This window comes from Malus domestica, chromosome 08, assembly GCF_042453785.1.
Source record: "Malus domestica chromosome 08, GDT2T_hap1".
Taxonomy (NCBI): Eukaryota; Viridiplantae; Streptophyta; class Magnoliopsida; order Rosales; family Rosaceae; genus Malus; species Malus domestica.
Genome location: NC_091668.1, coordinates 7293055 through 7320153, shown reverse-complemented (window position 1 = coordinate 7320153; position 27099 = coordinate 7293055). Strand labels below are relative to the sequence as shown.

General features: G+C 37.3%; 4 protein-coding genes and 2 long non-coding RNA genes across 19 annotated transcripts; 4 read left to right on the top strand and 2 right to left on the bottom strand.

Annotated features, from left to right (window-relative positions):
- Positions 1-1380: 1380 nt before the first annotated feature.
- On the top strand, positions 1381-6709 carry LOC103441084 (protein DCL homolog, chloroplastic-like). Its single transcript, XM_008379778.4, has 3 exons — positions 1381-1849; positions 1945-2059; positions 6341-6709. The coding sequence occupies exons 1-3, from the start codon at positions 1512-1514 to the stop codon at positions 6509-6511; spliced, it is 624 nt and encodes a 207-aa protein (XP_008378000.3). The 5' UTR covers positions 1381-1511; the 3' UTR covers positions 6512-6709.
- A 102-nt stretch (positions 6710-6811) lies between these two features.
- LOC139197959 (uncharacterized) lies at positions 6812-26046 on the top strand. The gene is made up of 2 exons (XR_011583389.1): positions 6812-6907; positions 25898-26046. It is a non-coding gene; the product is annotated as an uncharacterized lncRNA (long non-coding RNA).
- On the bottom strand, positions 7288-11395 carry LOC139187669 (putative disease resistance protein RGA3). 2 transcript variants are annotated; one of them, XM_070826105.1, is made up of 3 exons: positions 8274-11395; positions 7953-8045; positions 7288-7518 (listed from the first exon to the last, which is right to left on the bottom strand). In XM_070826105.1, exon 1 carries the CDS (start codon positions 11230-11232, stop codon positions 8299-8301), a length of 2934 nt encoding a protein of 977 aa, XP_070682206.1. In that variant the 5' UTR covers positions 11233-11395; the 3' UTR covers positions 7288-7518; positions 7953-8045; positions 8274-8298. The 2 variants fall into 2 exon arrangements, with proteins under 2 accessions (XP_070682206.1, XP_070682205.1); XM_070826104.1 differs by having other exon boundaries at positions 7953-8039.
- LOC139197958 (uncharacterized) lies at positions 12051-17333 on the bottom strand. Of its 10 annotated transcripts, none has more exons than XR_011583380.1 (10): positions 16917-17319; positions 16660-16782; positions 16422-16551; positions 15903-16017; positions 15344-15415; positions 15196-15267; positions 14227-14486; positions 13855-13954; positions 13587-13720; positions 12051-12360 (listed from the first exon to the last, which is right to left on the bottom strand). It is a non-coding gene; the product is annotated as an uncharacterized lncRNA (long non-coding RNA). The 10 variants fall into 10 exon arrangements; XR_011583382.1 differs by having other exon boundaries at positions 15370-15415; XR_011583385.1 differs by having other exon boundaries at positions 16422-16498.
- On the top strand, positions 18346-19942 carry LOC139197957 (NAD-capped RNA hydrolase DXO1-like). Of its 4 annotated transcripts, none has more exons than XR_011583378.1 (5): positions 18347-18780; positions 18900-19088; positions 19186-19273; positions 19450-19506; positions 19597-19942. XR_011583378.1 is itself a non-coding variant. In XM_070826107.1 (5 exons), exons 1-4 carry the CDS (start codon positions 18661-18663, stop codon positions 19459-19461), a joined length of 378 nt encoding a protein of 125 aa, XP_070682208.1. In that variant the 5' UTR covers positions 18347-18660; the 3' UTR covers positions 19462-19506; positions 19597-19942. The 4 variants fall into 4 exon arrangements, 3 of the variants coding, with proteins under 3 accessions (XP_070682209.1, XP_070682208.1, XP_070682207.1); XM_070826107.1 differs by having other exon boundaries at positions 19186-19242; XM_070826108.1 differs by lacking the exon at positions 19450-19506 and having other exon boundaries at positions 18346-18780.
- LOC103441252 (protein DCL homolog, chloroplastic-like) lies at positions 22728-25527 on the top strand (the record flags this gene model as incomplete). Its single annotated transcript, XM_029106852.2, has 3 exons — positions 22728-23062; positions 23158-23272; positions 25117-25527. Coding segments are annotated over 3 exons (621 nt in total), but the record flags the coding sequence as incomplete, so codon positions are not given.
- Positions 26047-27099: the final 1053 nt, after the last annotated feature.

Sequence of the window (27099 nt, the reverse complement as noted above, 5' to 3'; positions counted from 1 at the left end):
AATAATTTTTTTGCGATTACGATGGTACAACTACTCTACAAAATTAATGTTTATCAAATATTTGTCCACCATTATCCATTAATGATTGTCACATAAAATACAGCTTCATATTCTAGTAGCGGTTTTGTTCATATGTCATAATCATCATCCCCATTTTATCCAATAATGCAAATTTTGTATTAAAAATCTTAACTTATTATTTGATGGGGAAGTGTTATTGGCACTCCAAAAATCTCATTATACACTCTTCACAAGTGTATTTTTATTTCAAAATATAGAAAGTTTGAAGTGTAGAATGAGATTTTTGGAGTGTCAATAACAATTCCCTATTTGATGGGGCTCTCCATGTACTTTTTTCTTTGATAAGCCTCTTCCGTATACGACCATTTCAATTGCACCACTCTTACATCACTTGGAGGTTGTGGGAACACGTGTGACGATTAGTATACAACACATGAATGTCGTAGTTTTGAAATCGATGTGGAGATACTGACTAAAATACTTGCATGTATTTACTACACTAAAACACTTGCGTGTATTTATTACAATTATCGATAATAATTAAATATAATTCATGTGAATGTATATATTTAGTATAATTATCATCAGAATATCGAGATGATGATTGGATTAATTATTTGTAACTACTGTTGCGAAATTAAGTGAGTTGCAAACTTAATTGATAAAGAGACCGGGCTTAAAATTATTTAAATATCATATACATATTTTGTGACGTGAGTGAGAGCACACAAGTTGTTAGCTCAACACATAAACTAAGCTGCTTTGACATTCATATATAGCTAAATGCGAGTTAGTGCATGTTTAGCGGAAGAAGAACGTGGTGACAGATGATCCTGTTAATTTGAGCTATAATATGGATCTTGAGTACCATTTTTTTTTTAAATCCTCCTGATTTGATTGGAACTCAATTATTTGATAATATGATGAGTCTTTAAGACTAAAATTAACGTAGTAACGCTTTGAGCTAGTTTTTACGGTTTCAACCTCCTATGTTACCAAAAAAAGCTACTTTCATACAATTAATAAAATAAATAGTACCTAGACTTCTTACAAATACTTACAAAACTCCTTAACTATGTGAGATTTATACTTTCAACTCCGTTTCGATTTCAAAATCTCTGTCTTATCTGTTAAGTTCAAAGTTTCAAAACTTTGAACGATACTCAAATCCAGCAGTGTGGGCCACGCATTTTCACTTCGTTGGACCCTCAGACAACAGAAAACAAAAACAAAGCAAAACACGTGATGGACCCATCAGGCATCAGACAACACATCCATCGGCCCCACTACTTATCTCCATCACAAATTGGGCCTCATACTGGGCCTGTGATTTTACTTATTTTCCAAAAAAACCTAAACAAATATCAGAATTCCCACAAAGACCACCGCATCAGTCGCGACTCACTGAGTCATCATCACCACCGACTCAGACGAATCTAGTACAGTCACTACCATGATCGACGATACACTGGTGCCACTCAGACAATGAGATGACGACGACGACGCGAATAGCGACTCTGAATCCGGCGCTGCTGCGAAAAATTTCGTTCCTCTGCACGCGAGTCCATCACCGACGCCTGGGCCTCGGGCTTGCGGTCCCGAGCGGCAGGGCGTGGTGCAGCGTGGCAAGCGAGTCGACTCGGCCGGATAGTCTATCGTCCTCGGCGGACAGTTCCGCGCTGAGAGGAGTGCTGAGCGTGAAGGAGCCGCCGAAGTACCCTCGCTGGGACGACCCTGACTACTGCAAGTGGAAGGATAAGGAACGGGGGATTTTAAACGACATCGAGCCCGTCGTTTTGCTGGCTAAGGAGATTCTGCACTCTGATAGGTATGGTTACTATGATCTTAGCTCACAACGACGTGGAGGCCCGTCGTTTTGCTTTGTGAAGTGGAAACTATGAGACTGGTATTGGTGGTTTGCAGGTATATGGATGGTGAGCAGCTGACGGAGGAAGATGAAAAGGTTGTGGTGGAAAGGCTTCTTGCTCATCATCCACACTCGGAGGATAAAATTGGCTGCGGAATTGATTCTGTCATGGTAACTTTTTTTCCTCCACCATTTACAGTCTGAGATTGCCTTGTTATATTGTCTATTAATTGAATTTCTTGTGTAGAATTTAGGTTTTGATTGTAATCAAATATATAGAATATTGAGGGTAAGTAACTCATTAGTCATTGCCAAAATGTTTGCTGTGGTGCAAATGATGGTTTTTTGAGCAATGGTGCATTCGTTCTTTTGGAATTGAGCCCCGAATTTGTTATATATAGTATTGATACTAATGCACAGATCAAATTTTGTGCGGGCCGAAAATTTTAACTAGAAATGGGTGTCATCAAATTATTGACTAGGAAGGTCTATTTTAAATTTGTAGTAACTACCAAGTTTTTTGTTGAAGTGTGAAGGATGGTTTGGAAGACGCACTTTTGTGTGTCACAAATCACCTTTGGTGTGAATGCACAATGTGTGCCTTCTTTTAAGTATGATAGTTTATGTAGTATAGAGAAACAAGCCTGTTGATGTTTTCATGAGCGGTTCGGGTTAGTGGAAAAATGGTTTCAAAGGTTGAAATCATAGAATGAGGGTTTAGGGTTTGTGTATTCATTTTGTGGTGAACATATTGAGTGTTGAAGTCTAAAACTTGAACATGTTCGAAAGGAATGCAGTGGGTAATTTAAAAAATCATGGTTGTTCTGAAGTATAAGGAGGCCTAAATGTTCGTCCTATTTGCACCAATCTCTTACTCATCGCTTCTTAAAAACATTATGATACCAATCATATTACCCTCGTTGATTCAATTCCTTATCTTTATATGCCCTTCTCTCCCTGTTACCTCCTCCCTTCCCTGTCCACTTCCTTCTCCTCTTCTTCCCTGAGAACATTGGCACTTGCCTTTACAGGCATATATTTTTAATCTTTTTAAGTTTAAAAGAAGAAAGAAATTGAAAATATTGATGAATAATATGAGAAAGTTAAACAAACTTTAGGGAGGCAAGTATAAAGATTAAAAATGTCAGTCTAAATATAAGCACACTTAAGGAAATATCCAGTGAACTCAACATTATCAGAGTACCCTTAACTCCTTGAACTAAAACACTAATGTCTTAACAAACACCAGGACGCTTATTTTTTAACAAAAGCTTTTGATGTTGTTGCTCTTCTAACGTTAAGGAGTGTTTTTGAAAACAGATTCTCTAACCAATCAAGTGCAATGGTGTCATACCTCCTTGTTTTCAGCCTGTCTTTTACTATTTTTAATATGCTATTGCTGATGCGTCATTCCAGTTATTGTTTCAACCAAAAGATCTAATAAGAAATTGGTGTTACCAACCTATGTAATAGGAAACCTTGGATGAATGCAAGATTTTAATTGTATTGCAAGTTGCAACTGAATAATAAAAGAAACGATTGAAGTATCGTTGCACAAACATAATGACTAAGAAGATTATGGCATCTCTTAATGACTATGTGAGTAGAAAAGCATTTATCTAGGCTGAAATTAACCTTTTCCCCCTCTGTGTAAGATGAAGTTCAATGGGAGACCAGTCACAGGTGCTATAGCTTAATGAGCTACATGCCTTTGCATTTTTCCCTACCACTTTAAACCCTTTTTAGTGCATGTCCTAAGCAATTGGGCAAGGGTTTGGAACTTTAGATCTGCACGTTCATAACTTATCCTTGACTATTGGGGTTATTTTTCCTCAATTATTTTCCACAGATTGTTTATTTCATACCTTTTCAATACAATTCAATGATAGCGGAAGCTGAAAGTGTAAACTCTTAAAATTTTGGCCTAATTTTTTTCTACTGTTTCTTTGGCTACTTTTTCATTAGGATGTTGGTTCAAACATGAGTTACGAGTGTAATATGTAACCGTAGATAAAGCTCTTTCTATTATTGTTTCTGTGTATTTCTGTGACATGAAATTATCTGTCTCTATCTCAAAACTTCTCTTCTTGAGTCTGATCTTTATTTGAATAGAACTTAAAATGACTTTTTATTGACATTAAATGACTTTTTATTGACATTAAATTTTAAGTTATTGATTTCTGAACCAGTCCTCCTTTCTATATATGATCAACCTTTATTTCTGTTAAATTCAGGATGTTTCTGTCAAATCAACCCCTCTACTAGAATTGATTTCTGAACCAGTCCTCCTTTCTATATATGATCAACCTTTATTTCTGTTAAATTCAGGATATTTCTGTCAAATCAACCCCACTACTAGAATTGATGGTTTCAAAGGCTGAAATCATAGAAAGAGGAATTTAGGGTTTGTGTATTATTTTTGTGGTGAATGTATTGAGTATTGAAGACTAAAACTTGAACATGTTCGAAAGGAATGCAGCAGGTAATTAAATGTCATGGTTGTTCTGAAGTATAAGGAGGCCTAAATGTTCATCCTATTTGCACCAATCCCTTACTCATCGCTGCTTTAAAACATTATGCACCGATCATATTACCCTTGTTGATTCAATTCCTTATCTTTATATGCCCTTCTCTCCCTGTCACCTCCTCCCTTCCCCATCCACTTCCTTCTCCTCTTCTTCCCTTAGAACCTTGGCACTTGCCTTTAGAGGTATCTATTTTAAGTTTAAAAGAAAGAAATTGTAAAATATTGATGAATAATATGAGAAAGTTAAAGAAACTTTAGGAAGGCGAGTATAAAGAGTAAAAATGTCAGTCAAAATAGAAGAACCCTTATGGAAAATGTCCAGTGAACTCAACATTATTCAAGTACCCTTAACTCATTGAACTAAAACACTAATGTCTAAACAAACACCAGGACACTTATTTTTGAGCAAAAGCTATTCTTCGATGTTGTTGCTTTTGTAGCTTTAAGGATTGCTTTCCAAAACAGTTCCTGTCTTTTACTATTTTTAATATGCTATTGCTGATGGGCCATTCCAATTTTTGTCACAACCAAAAGATTTTGTTGGGTTTTACGGCTCAAAATTAGGATGATGCAAAAAATTAGGTTTGTGTTACTTATTTGGTTTTGGTGTCCTATTTGGGTTTGGATTTTGACTTCTTTGTTGGTTTCCTTGGTGGAGAGATTTTGTTAATGACCTATTTGATTAGGATTTGGATTTACTTCCTATTAGGATTCTTATTGTAACCTAAGTCCTATGCACTATAAATAGGACCTTAGGGTTAGTGTATATCGTGTGGCTCATTCGTGCTGCAATTTGGTCAGAGTCAATTTGTGAGTTTGTGAGTTAGAGAGCAATTTGGGAGAATCTTCTCCGTTTGTTTGAGTTTTCTACTCGTTTGGTTTAGGGTTTGTAATTTGTGGGATTTGGGTTGTGAGAGTTTAAACACTCTTTTGTAATCTCCGTTTGTTTAGTGAAATTCCTCGCAGTGCTTCGCCCGTGGACGTAGGCCGAACCACGTAAATCTCTTGTGTTAGTTTGAGATTGTTTGTTTTAGCTTTTGCCTACGACGTTGATATTTGGTACTTTGTTATAATTTGCTTCCGTTTGCGCATAAAAGTACAACAGATTTAACAAGAAATTGGTGTCACCAACCTATGTAATAGGAAACCTTGGATGAATGCAAGATGTTAACTGTATTGCAACCGAGTAATAGAAGAAAGATTGAAATATCGCTGTACAAACATACACAACTAGAAGTTTGTGGCATCTCTTAAAGATTATGTGAATAGAAAAGCATTTATCGAGCCTGAAATTTATTTTTGTCCCCTCTGTGTAAGATGAAGTTCCATGGGGGGCCAGTCACAGGTGCTCTAGCTTAATGAGCTACAGGCCTTTGCTTTTTTCTGACCACTTTAACCTTTTTTAGTGCATGTTTGGAACTTTAGATCCGCATGTTCATAACTTATCCTTAACTATTGGGGCGTGTTTTTCCTAGATTATTTTCTACAGATTATTTATTTCATACCTTTTCAATACATTTCAATGATAGCGGAAGCTGAAAGTGTAAAATTTTGGTCTAATTTTTTTCTACTGTTTCTTTGGCTACTTTTTCCTTAGCACGTTGGTTCAGAAACCAGTTACGAGTGTAATATGTAACCGTAAATAAAGATCTTCCTATTATTGTTTCTGTGACGTGAAATTATCTGTCTCTCTCTCTTTCTCAAAACTTCTCTTCTTTAGTCTGATCTTTACTTGAGTAGAACTTAAACTGACTATTTGTTCACATTGAATTTGTCAACTATTTATTTGATTGAATTTCAAGTGCTTATTGATTTCTGAACCAGTCCTCCTTTCTATATATGATCAACTGTTATTTTATGCGATGTGGATTCTTGTGTTTGTCTATGCAAACTAACCACTTTCTTTGTAACTCGTCTTGCTGAAGGTTGATCGGCATCCCCAATTTAGACACTCGAGGTGCCTATTTGTCATAAGAACAGATGGTGTATGGATAGACTTCTCCTACCAGAAGTGTCTTCGAGCATATATCCGAGATAAGTACCCATCCCATGCAGATAGATTCATCCGGGAACATTTTAAACGTGGTAGTGGCTAAACATGCGTTACTCCTTCCTAATGCTTGTGTTGGGGGTTTAATTTTTGCTTTGGTAATTACAGATGCGTATGAAATGATATTCCAATTATCCATTGGAAGGGGAATGTCTTTCGGTTTCAGATCTTCAGTGACCCACATGTATCTTTAAGAATGACAACAAAGAAAATTATTGATTGAACTTCACTTTGTTGACTTGCATCTCCTTTCCTTGGCTTTGAACATTTTTTTTTTCAAAATTTTTTTTATGACTTTTGGGTTTTTCTGTCTTCCTAGGACCTGCTTTTACTAGGGTTGTTGATTTACTTAGAAGTCCTCAAAGCTCATTAGATAACAACCTGGCTCTCTCTCATTGATTAGAAGCTTTGTCAATCGTTTTAGCTTAATTAGAGAATTTAGGTGGAGGAAAATATGGGAGTCCTTCGTCGGGTATTCAGGACTTGTGCCAATATGGTCCATCAGTCCGAAGACGTTCGATGTGGTGATCACTGATCTTGTAGCTTTTTGGTTGACCTACGATGGAGATAATAGCATTGCATTGTGATAAAGGATGATGATAGGAATGTGTGTCCATGTTTGGCTGTGATTAACAAGAGAAAAACTTCGGTAAGGTAAGCTGACCCCAACTTTCTCATATGGTGGGTCGGGTGAGAGCTTCCCTCGGATGACATAGTCGAGCACCCTTTGCCTACTTTTTATCGTGTTTAATGGGCCGGCAATGGATGGTCCATCCAATAGGACTTGGTCTTGATCAGTTTAGGTAGTATCATGAGTGAAGATATGGAAATTTTGTGTATTCTGACAGCTTAAAAGTCTGATAATTTGAAGTTATTTGCCTACGTGGTCCCGCACTTTTTACCAACTAGTAGAAATCGAGTAGTTGAGACTGGTACTGTTAGTCAAAAGAGTCAAGCTCTCACAGATGGATGCTGTCTAGACTTCAGGGGACTTTCTTGAGTACTCCGGAGCATCCAAGATTATTTGCGCTGTCAAAACCGTGAAATGGCTGGCTGCAGGAATGTGGTTAATGTTGAAGACGAACATCATATTTCTGGTGGTAAATTATGCTCAGAAGAAATGCTCCCTATAGGCAGTTACCCTACAAACATTTTTATTCTTTGAGGCATAGAAACAAAGACTTTCCTCACCCATAAGCTTTTACGTTCGTTAATTTTTGAACAACACACTAATATGGTGATAATGTCTTCTTTGCCAGTGGTAGAGATGGCAAGATATAGGTTGCTGCATTTAATGCCGTGAGCCTACTTAACAGCAAGTATGGCTTGCATATCATCGATTGTTTCTCGAATCACAGGTTTCTTGAATTTCCTATAGTATTTACATAAAATTTGCACTGTACTCTGCAGGTCCAGTGAATTAAAATTCAAAAGATCAACGAAACATGTATGCATAAACTAAACACCCCAATTAATTTTGAGATTACCTTTTCGATGATTTTTGCACCCAGCCAAAGTCAGCTCCAATGTAATGGTTTCGGTTTATTTCAGGCAGCATTGTTTGTACTCGGGACCTGTAACTAGTAGCAGCTAAGTCTCAAATTCAGAGATTTTAAAAATAAAATAAAACTAGAGCATTGGGAGAGGAGGAATCGTACTCGGGACCTGGAATATGGTCTTAACCGAGTTACAAGTCCCTTGCAACATTATATATGCAGTTATGCTTGTCTGGTTGGAATCTTGTCTAGTTGGATTGATGTAAAATGAATAGATTGAGTTGGTAAATAAATAGAAAAGAGCTTAATTACCAGAAGTGGAAGGCCTCTCATGCAACTAAACAGCATCCTCTGTTTCCACTATGCCTGAAGTGGAAGGCCTCTCAGGTAACTCAACAGCATCCTCTGCCTCCACTATGCGTTTACCATCAATTATGATGTTGGGGATGTGAGAAATCTTGGGCCACTCCTTTCCTCTGCCTTTTTGGCAACCTCGTGCAAGATAACCACCGTAGTTGATTTTAAGTGTCTGAAGTGGTGTTTTCCGCAAGAAGTCTGGCAGTGTTTTTAGCTGATGGCACTGAAAAAAGTATAAAGAAGAAAGGCATGGCATTATGGTAATATGAGAATCCTCTTCCTTCCACTCTTCCCACTCTTCCCACGCCTCCATTCTGGAAAACTGGAGTTGTTTCAATTTTGGGAATAGAGTAATGCATGATGATGCTGATGACGTTTCCTTTTCTATTCCCAGAAACTCAACTCCAACCTTTTTTACTCCTATCATACCAAGAAGCAGTGTTTCGAGGGACGGCAATATTCCCAAAGGAGGTAAAACTTCACATTCATTCCACCACGCAAGATCAAGAAATCTCAAATTGTTTAATGACATGATCCAGTTGGGGGCAGTGCTTCCATTATAGCCATTGATTCTTAAATATTCCAAATTTGGATGCGGTGGTAAGAAATTCAGTATTTCTGCTCTTCTTCTCTCCCTGTCTTCCCAATCAAAAGATATACTCAATTCTGAGAGTTGTTGTTTGTTCCCCAGGGGTGATGCTTTCTCACCCGCAGCAACTTTCACTTCCCCATCAATTTCTATGCTGAGAACACGAAGTTGGTCTAAGTTTCTCAAATCTCCCAATTTGAACGCTTCATCGTCGTCTTTACCACCGCCAACAGGGCACCGATTTAGTCTTCTTAGATTTGTTAATCTCCCAATCCCTTTCGGCAAGTACTTCAACTTCCAACAACGATCAACATAAAGATGCTTTAAGTTAATCAACTTTCCCATGCTCTGAGGTAGACTTTCAAGTTCCCCACACTCAACAAGGAACAATGTCTGCAAATTGTATAAATTACACACCCCATTCGGTAGCTTTTTCAAACCTCTATTTTTAGACAAATCAATGAACCTCAGATGCACCAATTTACCTATCTCTTCCGGAAGCACTTCAATAGAATTATCACTCAAATTCAATGTCCTAAGATGTTTCAACTGCGACATCAAAGTTGAGTCCACAACATTCAATTTTGAATCAAAAGTTGCAAGAGTACGTAGATCACAGTTGGAAAATGAAACACATGAGAGTGGACCCTCGGGCGCAAGCATTAAGGTCAAATGGCGGATCTTATCACCCAAGGGCTTTATTGTATTGTTACCACCCTTAACCTCCATTGTAAAGCATTCATGCTGAGTAAGATATTGCAGAAAGTCGTGCACAATATCATGCATTTTACACCTCCAGATATTTCCATCTCTGCCTTCTTGGTAGTCTTGGAAGAAAGACCGCATTGCTAAATTATCAAAACACCTTTGGCCAATTATTTCCTTCTCTGTGTTTCCTTTCGAATAGAGATAGCCTTGTGACATCCACAACTCAATCAAATAATCTTTATCGATCAAATGATCTTTTGGAAAGATAACACAATATAATAGGCATCGTTTGACCGTAGGTGCCAAATCAAAATAACTCAGTAATAGTGGTTGGAAAACTTGTTGCTCAACCCCTTCAAGGTCCCATATCTTACTGTTCAAAACTTCTTGCCATTCTTTCCTCGTTTTCTTGTAACGCATGAGACTACCCAGAGTCTTTGCAGCAAGAGGCAAACCCTTGCACTTTTTTGCTATTTCTTCACCAATGGCTTCCAACACACCATCCTTATCCCTATTATAAAATGCCATGCGGTTGAATATTGACAAACAATTTTGTTCGCTCAACCTCTCCAAATAGATCGTGTGAGTGGGAGCTCCCATCATATCAGCAACCTCCTGTTTTCGAGTGGTCACCAATATTCTACTGCCATGGGCGCCACTTTGTATTAATGGCAACTTCAATTTCTCCCACTTTCCTTGGTCCTCAGTCCACACATCGTCTAGAACAAGGAGAAACTTCTTTCCCTCAATGGATTTAGACATACATTGCAAGAAAGTTTCCAATTCATCTGAATTTGGGCTGGTATCTTTTTTGACACCCTCAATGATGGCCTTGGCAATTTTGATCTCATCAAAAGGGTCCGAAACACAAACCCATATTTTGATCTGAAAACAGGCTTTAACATCTTCATCGTTAAAAGCCAGTTGGGCCAGAGTTGTCTTCCCCATTCCTCCCATCCCGACAATAGGGATGACAAGGAGGCCCCTCTCTTCTTGACTACTCTCATTCAACAACTTGCTGACCAAAACTTCCTTTTGTTGATCTCTACCAAATATGATAGATTCATCAACAAAAGAAGAAGTTTTCTCTCGCTTAGGTTGTTCACTGATCATTCTCTCTGTGATTCGAAAGTTATATGTTTCTCTTTGCTTAGCAATCACATCCAAATTTTCATTCAGACTTTTGATCTTATGAGCAATCTCATGACGAAGGATTACCCGACTGACTTGGCCGACTTGCCCGAAACAAAAGCAAGAGGAGGGAATAGAGAAACATACCGCCTTCTTCTTCTTCTTGTCAGTAACAAGAGAAGTACTTCCACCGTGCTCTTCTTGTTTCTCAACTTGTTGTTTCAGTATTTCAGTCTTCCACTCATCCACCACATTGTCCATCTTGTACGACACATCTTTCAGCTGCTCCAGCCAATTTCTGACGTTGGCATCCCTCACTTGCCTCAGCTCCGCATCCTCAAGCACAGCACCAATCACTTTAAGATTGGCCTCGAATTCTTGAACATCTTTCTCCGCATTCAAAACCAGCTTCACCTCTTCTCCGACGTGTTGGTAAGTTACCGAAGCCAGTTGTTCGAGAAGCACGGAAATGAGGGCCTCGGCCATGTTTCGGTTAGCAGTGGAAACAGAGAAAAACAAGAGAGATGAAGTGAGAAGTGGAGGATTGGTATGGCATCACCTTTCTTCTGGCCAAAGTTTGGGATGAGAAATTGAGAATATGGGCTGGCTAGACAAATAATAATGGTAGGGTAGAGACGTGAGTCATCTCACACTCACTCGTTGAACAATTATTATCTTTGCTTTTAAGCAGGAATCTTATCTCAAAATCAAAAGTTAGATAGACAATTCACACATTCAAAGTTGGGTGGCGTGGAAGAAACAATTGTCGGATTCTGAGTAAAGTTGAATTATTTATGCTTTTGAGATACGAATATGGTAGACAATTAATAGTGGTAGGGTCGAAGTGAGTGATGCTCACTTATTTCTTCAACAAGTTGTATGACAGCCATACACTGATCCATTTGCCGGTCCATTTACGCCCTAAAATTGCAATCTGGAAGAAAGCAGGAATCTTTATCTCTAAAGTCAAAAGTTAGATTGACAATTCAAACACAGAATTTGAAAGTTAGGTCGCGCGTAAGAAACAGTTGTTGGATTCGAGTAAAATGGGATTTCCTCATCTTGAACTTTACTCTGAAAATTATGTAAACGTAATTATTTACGCTTAACTAGAAATTGCTGCCCGCGCGTTATTGCGAGATTAGAAACGGTATGAAGGATTTTGTTTGGAAGATATGAAAGACTGTCATAGAAAGTTATTACCATTTAGATTGAGAAATTTTTTACATATAAAAGATTTGATCATATAGTGAAATGAAAAGTAGTAATACTTATTGTAATACAGATAATTTGCATTTGTAAAGTGTAAAGAACAGAACAACTCATTTCGACAAATACTATCTTTACATCGTACTGGGTTATCTGATAAGACATATTACAATCTACCTAACAAACCAAAATCCACAAATGTTTGAAAAGGATAAAAAGGAAAAGTGTTCATCACTAACATTGAAGTGAAAACACTAATAAAATTCAGGTTTTGGACACACCAATTAAAAAACGCTTCCCATTTTGGATTGTCATACGTTGTCACAGAGCCGCAATATTGTCATTAAGATCACAATGAAACTGATGCTCGATTTATCATAGGTCGCATCCAAAGGCAGCCATATTCTAATGACAATATGAACAAAATAGATAAAATTAGAGCATAATAAATAAAGAACGAAAGAGAAGGGTTTCTTACACGCAATATGTTGGTAGAGAATTGATTAGCAGGTTCATTGAGAACAATATCTTAAATATTTGTTCAAATTAATCACATGAAAAATAAAAAGTTCAGATGATACTACAACCATTGAATGGCTAGGAGTACAATGTAATTATCTGAGGTTGTAATCTTACGGAGATTCCAAAACGTTTAGTGTTTTCTGCCCATTCAAAGATGTTTCCTGCGTAAAACCTAGAAACACAGCATGCTAAGCATCTGGGTTTTTGACACATTACTGATCTACTGATTTGTTTTTTCTTCTATCATCAGTTCATTACTAAAATATTTTCTTTAATTTTACCCCATCCCCTAAAAGAACACATTTTTTGTTTAGTTATAGTCCTAATGGAATGAAAATCCACGGATACAAAACCCATTGGGAGTTATGGCCATCCCTAACTATTTTCTTGATAAGACTAATCATTTAACCTCGGGGGTTAATCATAGTTTTCTTTATCACAATAAATATTACATTATGCTCGATTGAGAAGCTGAGAATAGGACTGGACCGTTCAAGCAGAATCGTAGCTTTTTCAGCTTGAGCGTATCTCCTTACTACAACCTTCCTTTAAGACTACTGGTGAGCTACTCGATAGCTTCCGTTTCGACTATTTATTTGTACTCGAAATGTAGTGATGTATTAAATAAAATCATATCTTAAATAGTGAAACGATATACACAAAATCACAGATTGTTAAGTTCAAATTCAAGTAACTATTCAATTACCATCAACCTCAACAAAATTTATCATATTCACCAACAGTGTCATCCCGAGAAACCATGCAATATATATAACCTACAATGAATACTAGGCTTCAAACTTTCTTTAATTAACTGGGGATTTGAAGTTTCCACTGGTCTCTAAAACTAATACAAATTTGTAGAGGCTAATCTCTATTATTTCTTAACCAATTTAAACAATCAAGAAACAATTAGGAGTAAGATATAAATGAAAAATGCATAAACAGTGAATATGTGATATCTAACAACAAACCAAGATAACGAGCTAATTTTATGGCAATTATCCATATGGAGCAAAACAAACAATAGAGAATAAGCAAAACCCTTACTGCATCGTGGTTTGGGAAAAAAAATGATTCAAATTATTCCCGAATCTTACTGTTCTTACCTAATCATTTGCAGGATCCATAAGGGGCAAAAAATCTTCTTTACTTCTCTAGTGCCACAAATTTGGATTCCACCTCATCCAAGCAAACGAACAGTCATTATTTTACTTACTTTTTTAAGCATGCCTACACCAATCTGAAAAAGAAAAAACACTATTTAACAAATTTAATTTTTATACTTCGATATATTTGTTTGTCAAACTCAACGCTCAAACTTCAAACGCATGTTTCCCAAAAGAAAAGAAAACGAAGAAGAATTGAAGCACTGACTATTCGAAGCAAAAGAGCAGCCATTCTTAGGAGCCAAAACTCATTCCTTAGTCTTCTCACCCAGGTACGCAACTCTGTAATCCTCGCTCAGTATCGTTAGCTGAAATTAGGAGAGAAATACAAAAGGACTTTCATAAATTGTCTTTGAAGCAGAGGAATACAATCCAAATTACATAAGCACACTCATTGGAACCAAATCCAATAACATTAATAGATGACCTAAAACCTGTAAGGACGAAGACTTGGTAAAACCATTTTACCAACCTAGGAAGCCTCTGCCCATTCAAATTTAAGAGAATGACCTTACTCATGTTAGACCCAAATCAAACACAATCACCATAAAACATTACCCAAAAGAGAGAAAGAACTTACAGAAGTCATTTCTACTCCCTCAAGATTTACATATCTCGAGGAGTCATCCCACTTGTTGCTAATCCCATCATGGCCTAAAAGAAATTCTCAGCCATAAGTTTTACCTCCATAGTAATAGGCAGTAGATGGATAACAGTTCAGTAGATAGCATATAGATGGATCCATGAAATCAGGTAACAAAGGGTAACAGAGCGCTCTGATTGGATCTGTCCATTTGCAGCATTGCCAGAATTACTAGACCTGTATTGGTTAACAAAAGGCTGCATGGAAAAGAAATCAACCTTAGAACCACATATAACGTAAATGAATGAATGTTTAAAATGCAGTTTGTTAATACTTTTTCACTATTCAATTCTTGTGCTCAAATTTTCATGTTCCATTTAAGTTAAGCAAATAGTTATCATAATTAAGATTTATTAAGAGAATTTTAAAATCATTTATCCAATCTCACAAAGATATCGCAATCAAACAGTTGGTATTCGATTGTAAACTTATAATATTAAAAGAATGTTTTGATAGTCATGAAATAAGTTTATGGGTTTGCTAATATAGATGATATTAATTGATAATAGTTTTGCTCAACGCAAATAGAAAATATAGTAGTAGTGTTCAACTGCATTGCTAAACAAACAAAAAAATTTATTTTCTATGGATATAGCAGATTCCTTCATGTAATAAAAGCCAAGAACATATAAAACTCACTCACATGTAATGCCAACTTAAGTTCGATCAGCAAAAGTTTACTGTAAACATTTAAGATTTCACAACGACAACATTTAAACCCCATTTCACTAAAATTAACACATAATCACACCGAAATCAGTTTAATAAACATAATTCACGAAATTAAACACGAAAATAAACAAAACCCCATTTCACTAAATTAACAAATAACCCATAATCTCATATGAGTAAAATAGAAGACATGCACGTCAAATCCAGTCTTAAATAATTTAATGTATGAATCACCTCTTTTTATGTTGGAGGTTTGTTTGCTTTGCAATTTTGACTCTTTAAGGACGTCTTTTGGATCTGTCTTTCCTGCATTATAAACGTATCTAATGAGGAAATTTGGCAAAAACTGCCAGCAAGAGCAAGAAGGATCATATCACCATACAGTTATCAGTGATTGCAGCTAGGAACCTGAATCCTTGGGAAGTGTCTATTTGTAGTCACTTTACTTCCATAGCTGTTCATATAAGGCACTAATCAAACCATTCTGAAAGTAATTCTATCAACAAATTGCATCTTTTACATGTTCATGTATATTTGTCAGTACTTCTATTCAACTCTCTAAACGATGGTGGATTAACATAAAGTTGATAAGATGATAAGGCATTGTACCATTGGCAACTAAAGACCACTGGTGCATTGCTTCTACATATACACCCCCCACACATACACACATACCAACCAGTAACTAAAAATAGTAGTAAAGAAAGATCAATTAGGAAAGAATGATATTAACATGCAACCCTTGATTTTACATGACTTTAAATAAAAGAAGACCATATTCTTATAAGATAAGAAAACGTCTCACTCTTCAATTCGTCCTAACTTCCACCCAGCTGTATATTTAGATTCTATAGTTCAGTCATGGAAAGGAGCTTATTGTGGTGCCTAGCTACACTAATAATTCATAACCCGACAAAATTAAAGATGAAAACTCTTGGTACCTGTAGGCAAAGGCTCAATCCACCAGTCTCCTCCTAATCAAAACCAAACATGGTATTCACAGCACCCAAACTTGAAAGATCTCGCTCCAATCCCTAAACAGATTGGAGTATAGTCCTACTTTTTGCAACAAAACAATCCTTTTGTTACAGAACAAAATTACAGGTAAAACTAAAATTAAAATTATGTCAAACGATTAAAAGCCACAATATTCTTAGACCTTACACAAAAATAAATAAATAAAAAATCATAAAACGCAAACAAAAGAGAAAATAATAACATGGAATTGAAAACCCATTAACCAATTTATTAGCTAATTTTTGACGTAGATCACCAAGTCTCCATCTTAATTGATTAAATTGATTAAAATTGCCCAATCTCTTGTATCTGACAGTACCCTCCCAACCCAGAACGGTAAAAAAAAAATTCTCAGTCTCTTATATCTCATAAATTGAAGCACATGCATGTCAATTTCAGCTCTTAAAACCGAAAGAAAAGATTAGGGGTTCTTAGTTTCTTACCCAAATCCATAAATATTTTAATCAAACCTCTTCAGCCCAGCTTGAAATCCGTTTGAATGACCTCCACGAACACGAATCTTATACATGCAGAACATTTTAGGTGAAGTTGCGAGAAGGAGTGATGATGAAACTGAGGAAACAACCAAATTCCAAACGAAGTTTAGACATGCTTCAAAAATTTGAACAAAGAAAAAGAGAACCAAAAAACAATCCCGAAACAAATATGTCGAAAACTCACCAGGAAACTCCAGCTTTTCTGGGTTTAAAATTTCCTAAAATCAGAACTGGAGCCAATTGCTTTTCTGGGTATATAATTTCTTCAAATCAGAGCGGGATTCAACTTTGATTTTCCCAAGATTCACTAATCAAATGACAAAAAGTTAATCGCAGCAAACATAGTGCAGAATTTGTCCAACGCAACAGATGGATCATTCCTGCAAAGGAAATTCGATCACGTATTGAAAAAAAAAAGGTGTGAGACAGACAGAGACAAACCTTCTTGCGGAAGCCAGGGGTTCCTGGCTTGAGAGAGCTCCAGAAAAATCTGTTCTGGAAGCGAATCGAAGAGAGTGGAATGAGAAAGACTCCCCAACTCCCCCAACTGTTCCATGTTATGATCCCACGTTACACCAAAAATAATGTAGTGGTTTCCTTGGGTCCTCCCACCGCACTCGTATTTTACGTTGGGCTCTTCTTGTAATACCTAACATTGTTATCAAAGCTTAGGTTCCCAAAGTTGCAAGACTTGGCAAGTGGTGCCACCTCGTGGTGCCGCCTTGGGAGTATGGGCTCTCAAGGGACTTTGGCGACTGGTACCGCTGTGGGCGTCGGATCTTCCGAAGGATGGTGTGATGTTATGATCTCATATCAGTTACATAAAAAATGGTGTAGTGGTTCTTAAGTTCTTAAGTCTAATAGGCTCCGAAAACATTTCGGCTTTCTTCTTAGGTTGGCCCTGAGAATTTGGGGCCCTAGGCGAGCCTTTGAAGTGGAGCCCTAAAATTCTCTGATCTTCGGTTCTTTGTATATTGATTTGTATAAAAAAGAATTTGCTAAATACATAAAAAGTTCTATTTTCACATCAAATATCATTAAAAATTAATATCAAAATAAGATAAATATACAAATATTATTTAAACATTACACAATTCATGTTTTTAGACACAAATGTACTACATGTTTGCAGTCAAGAGTTTAAGATTGAGAGTGAAGAATAATAAAACTTGATGATCAAGAGAGTTAATAACAATAAAACTTGATTGACGAGTATAATAAATTCAACGCATTGACGAGTATAATAAATTCAACGCTAATTGTTTATCTTGTATTTTTTTTTTCTTCTAAAATCAACATCACACTAATGAATTGAATATTAAAATAATCCAGTGAATAAAAAGTTATTGAAAAAAAAAATATAAAATTCAAAGTTTTGATTACCTTAAAGTACAATCTTTAAGACCATATAATAGTTGGTTTAAAACATTCAATAGAAATAGAGATAATAGGAAGTTGATTTAAACATTCGATAGAAATGGACAGAATAAGAGGTTGAAAGAAAAAAGATCGCAAAGAGAATTGAGTTTTATAACTTTATATGCATTTGAACAAATGGACTGGGAGTTGGTAGGGGTGGGTTCAAAAAACCGAAAACCGAAAAAAACCGAAAACCAAACCGGACCGAGGCCGAAAAAAACCGAACCGAAAAAAAACCGAACCGAAACTGTCAAACCGAACCGAACCGAATCTGGTCAGTTCGGTTTCGGTTTTTAAGGTTCGAAAACCGAACAAAACCGAACCGAACCGAATTATATATATTTAATTATTTTTTCAATATTATAAATAGTTTATTCATACAATCATAACAAAACAAAACATGTTGCCAAGTTGGTTTCAGGGAAAATTTTCAAGTTGCAGCGCAAGGGTTCGAACCCTCATGCCTCCAACATTTCAGAAACGTTTTTTAATTTTTTTGAGAAATCCCCTTTAAGTTAACCCTAGCAGCCACACCTTTTATTCATTCCCCTCTTCTCTCTCTCGTTCCCTTCCCTGCCTCCAGTGTAACCCTAACTAACCCAGTAAAATTCTCGCGCAGCCGAGCCTCCTCTCTGTCTTTCTCAAACTCTCTGTCTCTCTTGGTCTTGAATCCCAAGCGACCCGCGACGGCGCGACTCTTCTCACTCTCAATCTCTCACACCTCGCCCTCGCCGTGTGCTTCGGCGACCTCGAACAAGTGAAGGCGATGATCCTGATCCAAGTGGAGCTCACCAACATGGACCTCAAATCCATCTCCTCCAGGTCCTTGCCCGACCCGCATACCCTCCGAAAGTCCTCTCACCTCCTCGGCCCCAAAGTCCTCCAGGTATTGACTCCTCTCCGTAATTTCTCTCGTGAATTTTCTGGGTTCTCTTTTGTTGCTGAGAAAATAGATAAACAGAAAGAAAAATGTGAGCTTTCTTCTGTTTGTTTGTTGATTATCAGATAGCTTGGGTGAGAGATCCAGGAAGAGGCGATGGACCGATACATAATGTTGATGCCAATGTTGAATACTGTTCTGTGATCAAAACAAAATTAGGGGCTCATCGTATTCTGATGGGTGCTGAAATGGATTGCTGTGATTCAACTGATGATGGAAGGAGGTTTTATGTGGAATTAAAGACAAGCCATGAGGTTGAGATCTGTTTTCTCCACTTTCCGTTACATGCAAATTTTTTCTTCTCTGAGTTTTCTTATGTAACTGACTGTAATTTCTCATTCAATTGTGCAGTTGGACAACCATAAGATAGAGTACAAGTTTGAGAAAGAAAAGCTCCTCAAATTTTGGGTACATTACTGTTTTAAAGACAAGCCATGAGGTTGAGATCTGTTTTTCTTCAATAACTTTTGTTAGAGATTGACATGCATAGTTGAAATCATTTCAATAGTAAATAAATGAGTAGAAGTCAGTTTGAAAAGAAAATAAACTTTGCGAAATTTTGTAGCATTTAAATGGTGATGTAAAGCAATGATGTATAACTAGTTAAGATGGCAGATAAAAGCTTAAGTTGGTGGATATGAAAATAGTTCAATTGGTGGAAGATTGTTCAAGGTAAGAGTCTGTAGTCTCTGCATTTCTTAACAATTGAATAGAATGTGAACATTCAAAGTTCTAATACACATTTGTTTCACAATTGTATAGGACTCTCTATTGACGAGTTCTCGAGGAAGAAGTTGGATGCAACTGCAGAGGAGCTCAGTGAGGAGAAAGCTTTGGCATACTCTTGCCTCTCTTAGATGCTCTTGGCCTTTCCTTGGTGTGGTTGTAAGTTGGCCTCCCTGCAATGTGTGAGAAAAGCAGCTGAAGTTTTGAATAATGCCATTGTTAAGATAGATATGTTAATGATGCAGAAGCTGCTTCTGTGGGTTTTACAATTGTTGAGCCCAATATTCTATTCGGACACTTCGACTTTTTTCTTCTTTTAGTTGCATATTTGAATGGGATTGTCCCATTGACGTAAAATAATCCATATCTGCCTTGATTCTAATTTGTTAGTTCTTGTGCTTATGTTGATTTCCAAGACTTTCTTGGAGGAAAAAAAAAAAAAAAAAAAAAAACCGAAAAAAAACCGAACCCGAACCGAAAAAATCGAGCCGAAAAAAAAACCGAACCGAAAAAAACCGAAAAAAATATGGGGCGAACCGAACCGAAATTTCGGTTTGGTTTCGGTTTTGGCAAAAAACCGAACCGATAAGAACCGAACCCAGCCCTAGGAGTTGGACAGATGAATTGGCAGTAAATTTGAAAAATAAGAAAAATCTAGTGACTAAAAGGCAGCTTTGTGTTTCAAATTCAACACCCCAAAGAAAAATGAAGCCAACATTTCCATTGCACTAACAAATAAATTATGATATTTCTTACTTTTTTTATTTATTTATATGTTCATTACAAGATATAAAATTTTTTTGGGGGCCCTATGCGGGCGCCTACTTGGGCTACCCTCAGGGTCAGCCCTTTTTCTTATGTTCCTAGATGAGCAACACGTGTACTCCTTCCCTTCCTAGATGACCAGCATGCTCACATTCAACCTCATTTCCTTTTTAGATGACCAACATGCGTACATAAGGGGCAAACCAGTAAAATTCATTGTGCAACACAGATAAAAAGCTTGAGAATAGACAGCAGCTGAGGGCCATTTTCGTCCATGCACTGTCGGTGAACAGTGCACGCTAGTTTGGGTTTTAGTATAGGAATAATATGGGTCTGCTAGACAAATAATATGGTAGGGTAGAGGTGAGTCATCCCTCACTTATTTCTTCTCACAAACATTATTGATCATCTTTCCTGTCAATTTACAACCCTAAGATTTTAAATTGCATCATGTTATGACTTCCGTTAGCTTAATCCTTATGTATGCCGGTAAATTGCAATGTTTTCTTTGACACAGTCAACTCAAAGATTCTTTATTTCATTTGGAGGCTCGATAATGAGATAATCCCTACTGGAGAAAGGTTGCAGTTCCGACAAGTGATGAACAACGCTAGGTGTTGGCGTTGTCAAGGGGAAATTGAAACTACAATTTATGTTTGCATCTGAAAATCTTTTTGGACTAGTATTGGAACTATTTTTCATCTGTTTATGGACACTTTGGAATGCTAGAAATTCTTTCTACTTTGAAAATGTAATTTTTGATGCAGAAAATTTAAAACAATTGGTGAGGAACTATGCTACAGAGGTGATGAATGATGCACATAGGAGAACTTCCTCATTTGAATGTCGAATCAGTTCATGGATCCCCACATCAGTGCGGTTTTTCAAGTTAAATGTTGATAGCGGGGTGGATACTACGAATGTATGACATGGATAGGGATCTCTCCGTATATATGAGATGTTATTCTCCCTACACAGTGCTTTTATTTATAGTAGTAAAAAAGTGAGAAATACTTGTCCTCCAAGTAAATACAGTCTAGTAGGGAAAGAATAACTAGTAACCAAATCTATCTATGATTTATACAATCACACTTTAATATAATATCTATAACATGTTACATGTAATTACTAAATCACCTATGATTTTTATTTTTGTTTAGCATTGGTGGAGAGAGTTAATGACACACCATAACTCGGAATGTCCACTTGGACTCCAAATCAAGCTCTGCTGGTCGACACCCGGAAGGTGACAATGCCATAAAGTGTAGTAAATTGGAAAAATATGAATAAATTTAAACCTAAAAGTTACTATTACAAGAGCACATGTGAGCGAGTTTTAACTCATCTCACATGTGAGCGAGTTTTAACTCATCTCACATGTGATGTTAGAGCATAAGTAAAGTATAGTAAAAGTAAAATAAAAATTATACCAACCCAAAGAAATCTCCTATATCAGCGTTTGCCAAAATAATATGGTTAAAATTCGTCTTTGGTGAGAATCGAACTTAAGACCTTCCAATTACAAGTGAAGAGATCGTAGTACTAAGTGGTAAAAGCAGGTTAATCACTAAAAAAAATTTAAAATATAAAAAGGTGTACAATTCTGGTTTGCATCCTTTAATAGGAGGAAGGCAAAAAAGACGTATGTGAATAATATTTGATTAGGTTGATTTAGAAACAGTATTAAAATCTATTTTAATAATCTTATCTACAAACTTACCGTTTCATTAAACTACAAAGACAAAACAAAAGATGTGGTTCAACCCGACTTTCTCATGAGCAACAATTCATCTTTCTACTCATGTCTCACGACAACTGCAAGCTTGGGACCATCGAAAAGTTTCCAACAGCATAGCCATGTTGGGCTCGAGACCATCCTGGTCCATTAGTGACTCCGCCCTCGACGTGGACTGTTGGCTCAACATGTAAACTAAGCTACTTCGTTATCATGACAGAAATTAAAAGTATACCATACAATTAATTGACAACATATAAATAATACCTAAACTTTTTATAAATACATACAAAACTCCTGAATTATCTGAGAATTCGTACTCTCTTTCAAAATCTCACTTATTTGTCAAGTTCAAAGTTTCAAACTTTGAATGATAACCCAAATCCAGCAGTGTGGGCCACGTAGTTCAAAGCAAAACACGTGATGGACCCATCAGGCATCAGATAATCCATCCATCGGCCCCACTACTTATCTCCAATACAAATTAGGCCTCATAGTGGGCCTGTAATTTTATTTATTCTCCCTAAAACCCGCAACAAATATCATAATCCCCACAAAGTCCACCATATCAGACACGACTCACTGAGTCATCATCACCGCCGACTGAGACGAGTCTAGTACCGTCACTACCATGATCCACTATACACTGATCCCACTCAAACAATGAGATGACGACGACGACGCTAATGGCGGCTCTGAACCCGTTGCTGGTGCGTACAATTTCGTTCCTCTGCGCGCGAGGCCACCGCCGACGCCTGGGCCTCGGGCTTGCGGTCCCGAGCGGCAGGGCGTGGTGCAGCGGGGCAAGTCGACTCGACCGGATAGTCCATCGTCCTCGGCGGACAGTTCCGCGCTGAGAGGAGTGCTGAGCGTGAAGGACCTGCCGAAGTACCCTCGCTGGGACGACCCTGACTACTTCAAGTGGAAGGATGAGGAATGGGAGATTTTAAACGACATCGAGCCCGTCGTTTTACTGGCCAAGGAGATTCTGCACTCTGATAGGTATCCTTACTATGAGCTTAGCTCGCAACGACGTCGAGCCCCGTCGTTTTACTTTGTGAAGTGGAAACTATGTGACTGGTTTTGGTGGTTTGCAGGTATATGGATGGTGAGCAGCTGACGGAGGAAGATGAAAAGGTTGTGGTGGAAAGGCTTCTTGCTCATCATCCACACTCAGAGGATAAAATTGGCTGCGGAATTGATTCTATCATGGTAACTTTTTTTCCTCCACCATTTACAGTCGGAGATTGCCTTGTTATATTGTCTATTAATTGAATTTCTTGTGAAGAATTTAGGTTGGATTGTAATAAAATATATAAAATATTGAGTGTAAGTAACTCATTAGTCATTACCAATATGTTTTCAGTGGTGTAAATGATGGTTTTCGAGCATCGGTGCATTCGTTCTTTTTGAATTTAGCCTCGAATTAGTATTACCCTTGGTTATATATGGGGTTGATACTAATGCAGCAATGAAATTTTGTGTCGGCCGAAAAGTTTAACTGGAAATTGGTGTCATTGAATTAGTGACTATGAAGGTCTGTTTTAAATGTGTAGTATCTACGAATTTGTTTGTTGTAGTGTGAAGGATGGTTTGGAAGACGCGTTGTTGTGTGTCACAGACCACTATTGGTGTGAATGCACAATGTGTGCCTTCTTTTAAGTATGAAAGTTTATGTTGTATAGAGAAACAAGGCTGTTGATGTTTTCATGAGCGGTTTGGGTTAGCTGAAAAAGGGTTTCAAAGGTTGAAATCATAGAAAGAGGGGGTTTAGGGTTTGTGTATTAGTTTTGTGGTGAACGTATTGAGTGTTGAAGACAAGTTCGAAAGGAATGCGGCAGGTAATTAAAAGTCATGCTTGTTCTGAAGTATAAGGACGCCTAGATGTGGGGGAATGTGGAATATAGAGATTTAATTGGGGAAAAAAAGGCAAGTGATTCGGGTGGGAAATAGGTTAGAAAAGCTAGCAAGTTGATGCTCATCCTATTTGCACCAAACCCATACTCATCACGGCTTAAAAGATTGTGATACTAATCATATTACCCTTATTTATTCAATTCCTTATCTTTATACGCCCTTCTCCCATTCTCTCCCTGTTAAATCCTCCCTTCTCTCCTTCTCCACTTCTCTCCTTGTTTTCAGCCTGTCTTCTACTATTTTTAATATGCTATTGCTCATGCGTCATTGCAATTTTTGTGTCAACCAAAAGATTTAACAGGAAATTGGTGTCACCAACCAATGTAATAGGAAACCTGAGATGAATGCAAGACGTTAACTCTATTGCAACCGAATAATAAAAGAAATGATTGAAGTATCGCTGCACAAACATACACAACTAAGAAGTTTATGGCATTTCTTAATGATTATGTGAATAGAAAAACATTTATCTAGGCTGAAATTTATTTTTGTCCCCTCTGTGCAAGATGACGTTCAATGGGAGGCCAGTCACAGGTGCTCTAGCTTAATGAGCTACATGCCTTTGCATTTTTCTTACCACTTTAACCTTTTTTAGTGCTTGTCCTAAGCAATTGGGCAAGTGTTTGGAACTTTAGATCTGCATGTTCATAACTTATCCTTTACTTTATGGGCTTATTTTTGCTAGATTATTTATTTCATACCATTTCAATACAATTCAATGATAGCGGAAGCTGAAAGTGTAAACTATTAAAATTTTGGTGTTAACTTTTTTCTGCTGTTTCTTTGGCTACTTTTTCTAAGGATGTTGGTTCAGAAACGAGTTACGAGTGTAATATGTAACTGATGTAACTGTAGATAAAGCTCTTTCTATTATTGTTTCTGTATATTTCTGGGACATGAAATTATCTGTCTCTATCTCAAAACTTCTCTTCTTCAGTCTGATCTTTATTTGAATAGAACTAAAATGACTATTTGTTGACATTGAGTTTTTAAACTATTTAACATTGAATTTTAAGTTCTTATTGATTTCTGAACCAGTCCTCCTTTCTATACATGGTCAACCTGTGTTTTCTGCGATGTGGATTCTTGTGTTTGCCTGTGCCAATTAATCACTTTCTATGTAACTTGTCTTGCTGAAGGTTGATCGGCATCCCCAATTTAAACACTTGAGGTGCCTCTTTGTCATAAGAACTGATGGTGTATGGACAGACTTCTCCTACCAGAAGTGTCTCCGAGCATATATCCAAGATAAGTACCCATCCCATGCAGATAGATTCATTCGGGAACATTTTAAATGCGGTAGTGGCTAAATGTGCATTAATCCTTCCTAACGCTTGTATTGGGGTTTAATTTTGCTTTGGTAATTACAAATGCGTATGAAATGATATTCAAATTATCCCTTGGAAGGGGGATGTCTTTCGTTTTTCAGACCTCTAGTGACCCACATATAACCTAGATCTACAAAATGTCAATGTAGTAGATAATCCTTGACTGAAACTCACATGTATCTTTAAGAATGACAACGAAGAAAATGATTGAAGTTAACTTCACTTTGTTGACTTGCATCTACTTTCCTTGGCTTTGAACATGTTTTTTTTATTTTATGACTTTTGGTTTTTTCTGTCTTTCCTAGGACCTGCTTCTACCGGGGTGGTTGATTTACTTAGCTTTGTCCTGTAAGTCCTCAAAGCTCATTAGAAAACAACCTGGCTCTCTCTCATTGGTTAGAAGCTTTGTCAATCGTTTTAGCTTAATTAGAGAATTTAAAAAAAAAAAAGGTCGTACCCAGTGCACAAGGCTCCCGCTTTACGCAGGGTCTGGGAGAGGTGAATGTCGGCTAGCCTTACCCCCATTTATGGAGAGGCTGCTCCCAAGTCTCGAACCCGAGACCTACCGCTCATGGGCGAAGGCAGAATTTAGATGGAGGAAAATATGTGAGTCCTTTGTCAGGCATTCAAGACTTGTGCCAGTATAGTCCATCAGTCCGAAGATGTTCAATGTGGTGATCAATGATCTTGTAGATTTTTGGCTGACCTTCAATGGAGATAATAACATTCCACTGTGACAAATGTTGATGATGGGAATTTGTGTCTATGTTTGGCTGCGATTAACAAGAAAAAAACTTTGGTAAGGTAGGCTGACTTGGGGAACTTACTCATATGGTGGGTCGGGTGAGACCAAAATACATAGAGTCCATGAGAGCTTCCCTACAGTTGACATGGTCAAGCACCCTTAGCCTAGTTTTTATCGTGTTTAACGGGCCGGCAATGGATGGTCCATCCAATAGGACTTGGTCTTGATCAGTTTAGGTAGTATCATGAGTGAAGATATGGAAATTTTGTATAGTCTGACAGCTTAGAAGTCCGATAATTTGAAGTTATTTGCCTTCGTGGTCCCGTACTTTTTACCAACTAGTAGAAATCGAGTGGTTGAGACTGGTACTGTGAGTCAAAAGAGTCAAGCTCTCACAGATGGATGCCGTCTAGACTAGGGTATTTTCTTGAGTACTCTGGAGTATCCGATACTCCGGAGCACCCAAGATTATTTGCACGGTCAAAACCGTGAAATGGCTGCAGGAATGTGGTTAATGTTGAAGACGAACATCATATTTCTGGTGGTAAATTATGCTCAAGAGAAATGCTCCCTATAGGCAGTTACCCTTCGAACATATTTATTCTTTGAGACTTAGAAACAGAGACTTTCCCTGGAGGATGTTTAATGCTTTGTGGTCTAAAAATGTTTGGAATATTCTCAACTTTAATGTGTCCCCACCCATAAGCTTTTACTTTGCATTAATTTTTGAACAACACACAAAGATGGTAAAACCAGCTGTTTCCCCCCCTCTTTTGATGTGATTCATAAACGCACTCAAATTTCACCCTTCCTCTCATTTCTTGTACCATTCAAAAAGAAGGGAGTGAATATTAGCCAATTAATCTTTCATTTCAGGATAGTAAATCAGTGCTAGAGTCAGTCACGCATGCTGTTCTTGATTGTTAATACTTGTGAGATTTACGATGTATTAATGGCCAGAATCACCTCATGCCCGCGCCATCGACTTGAAGCATTGGCTAGAGGGTTGAATGGTGGCTGGGAGGCCTCACTATAGAAACTATGGGGTA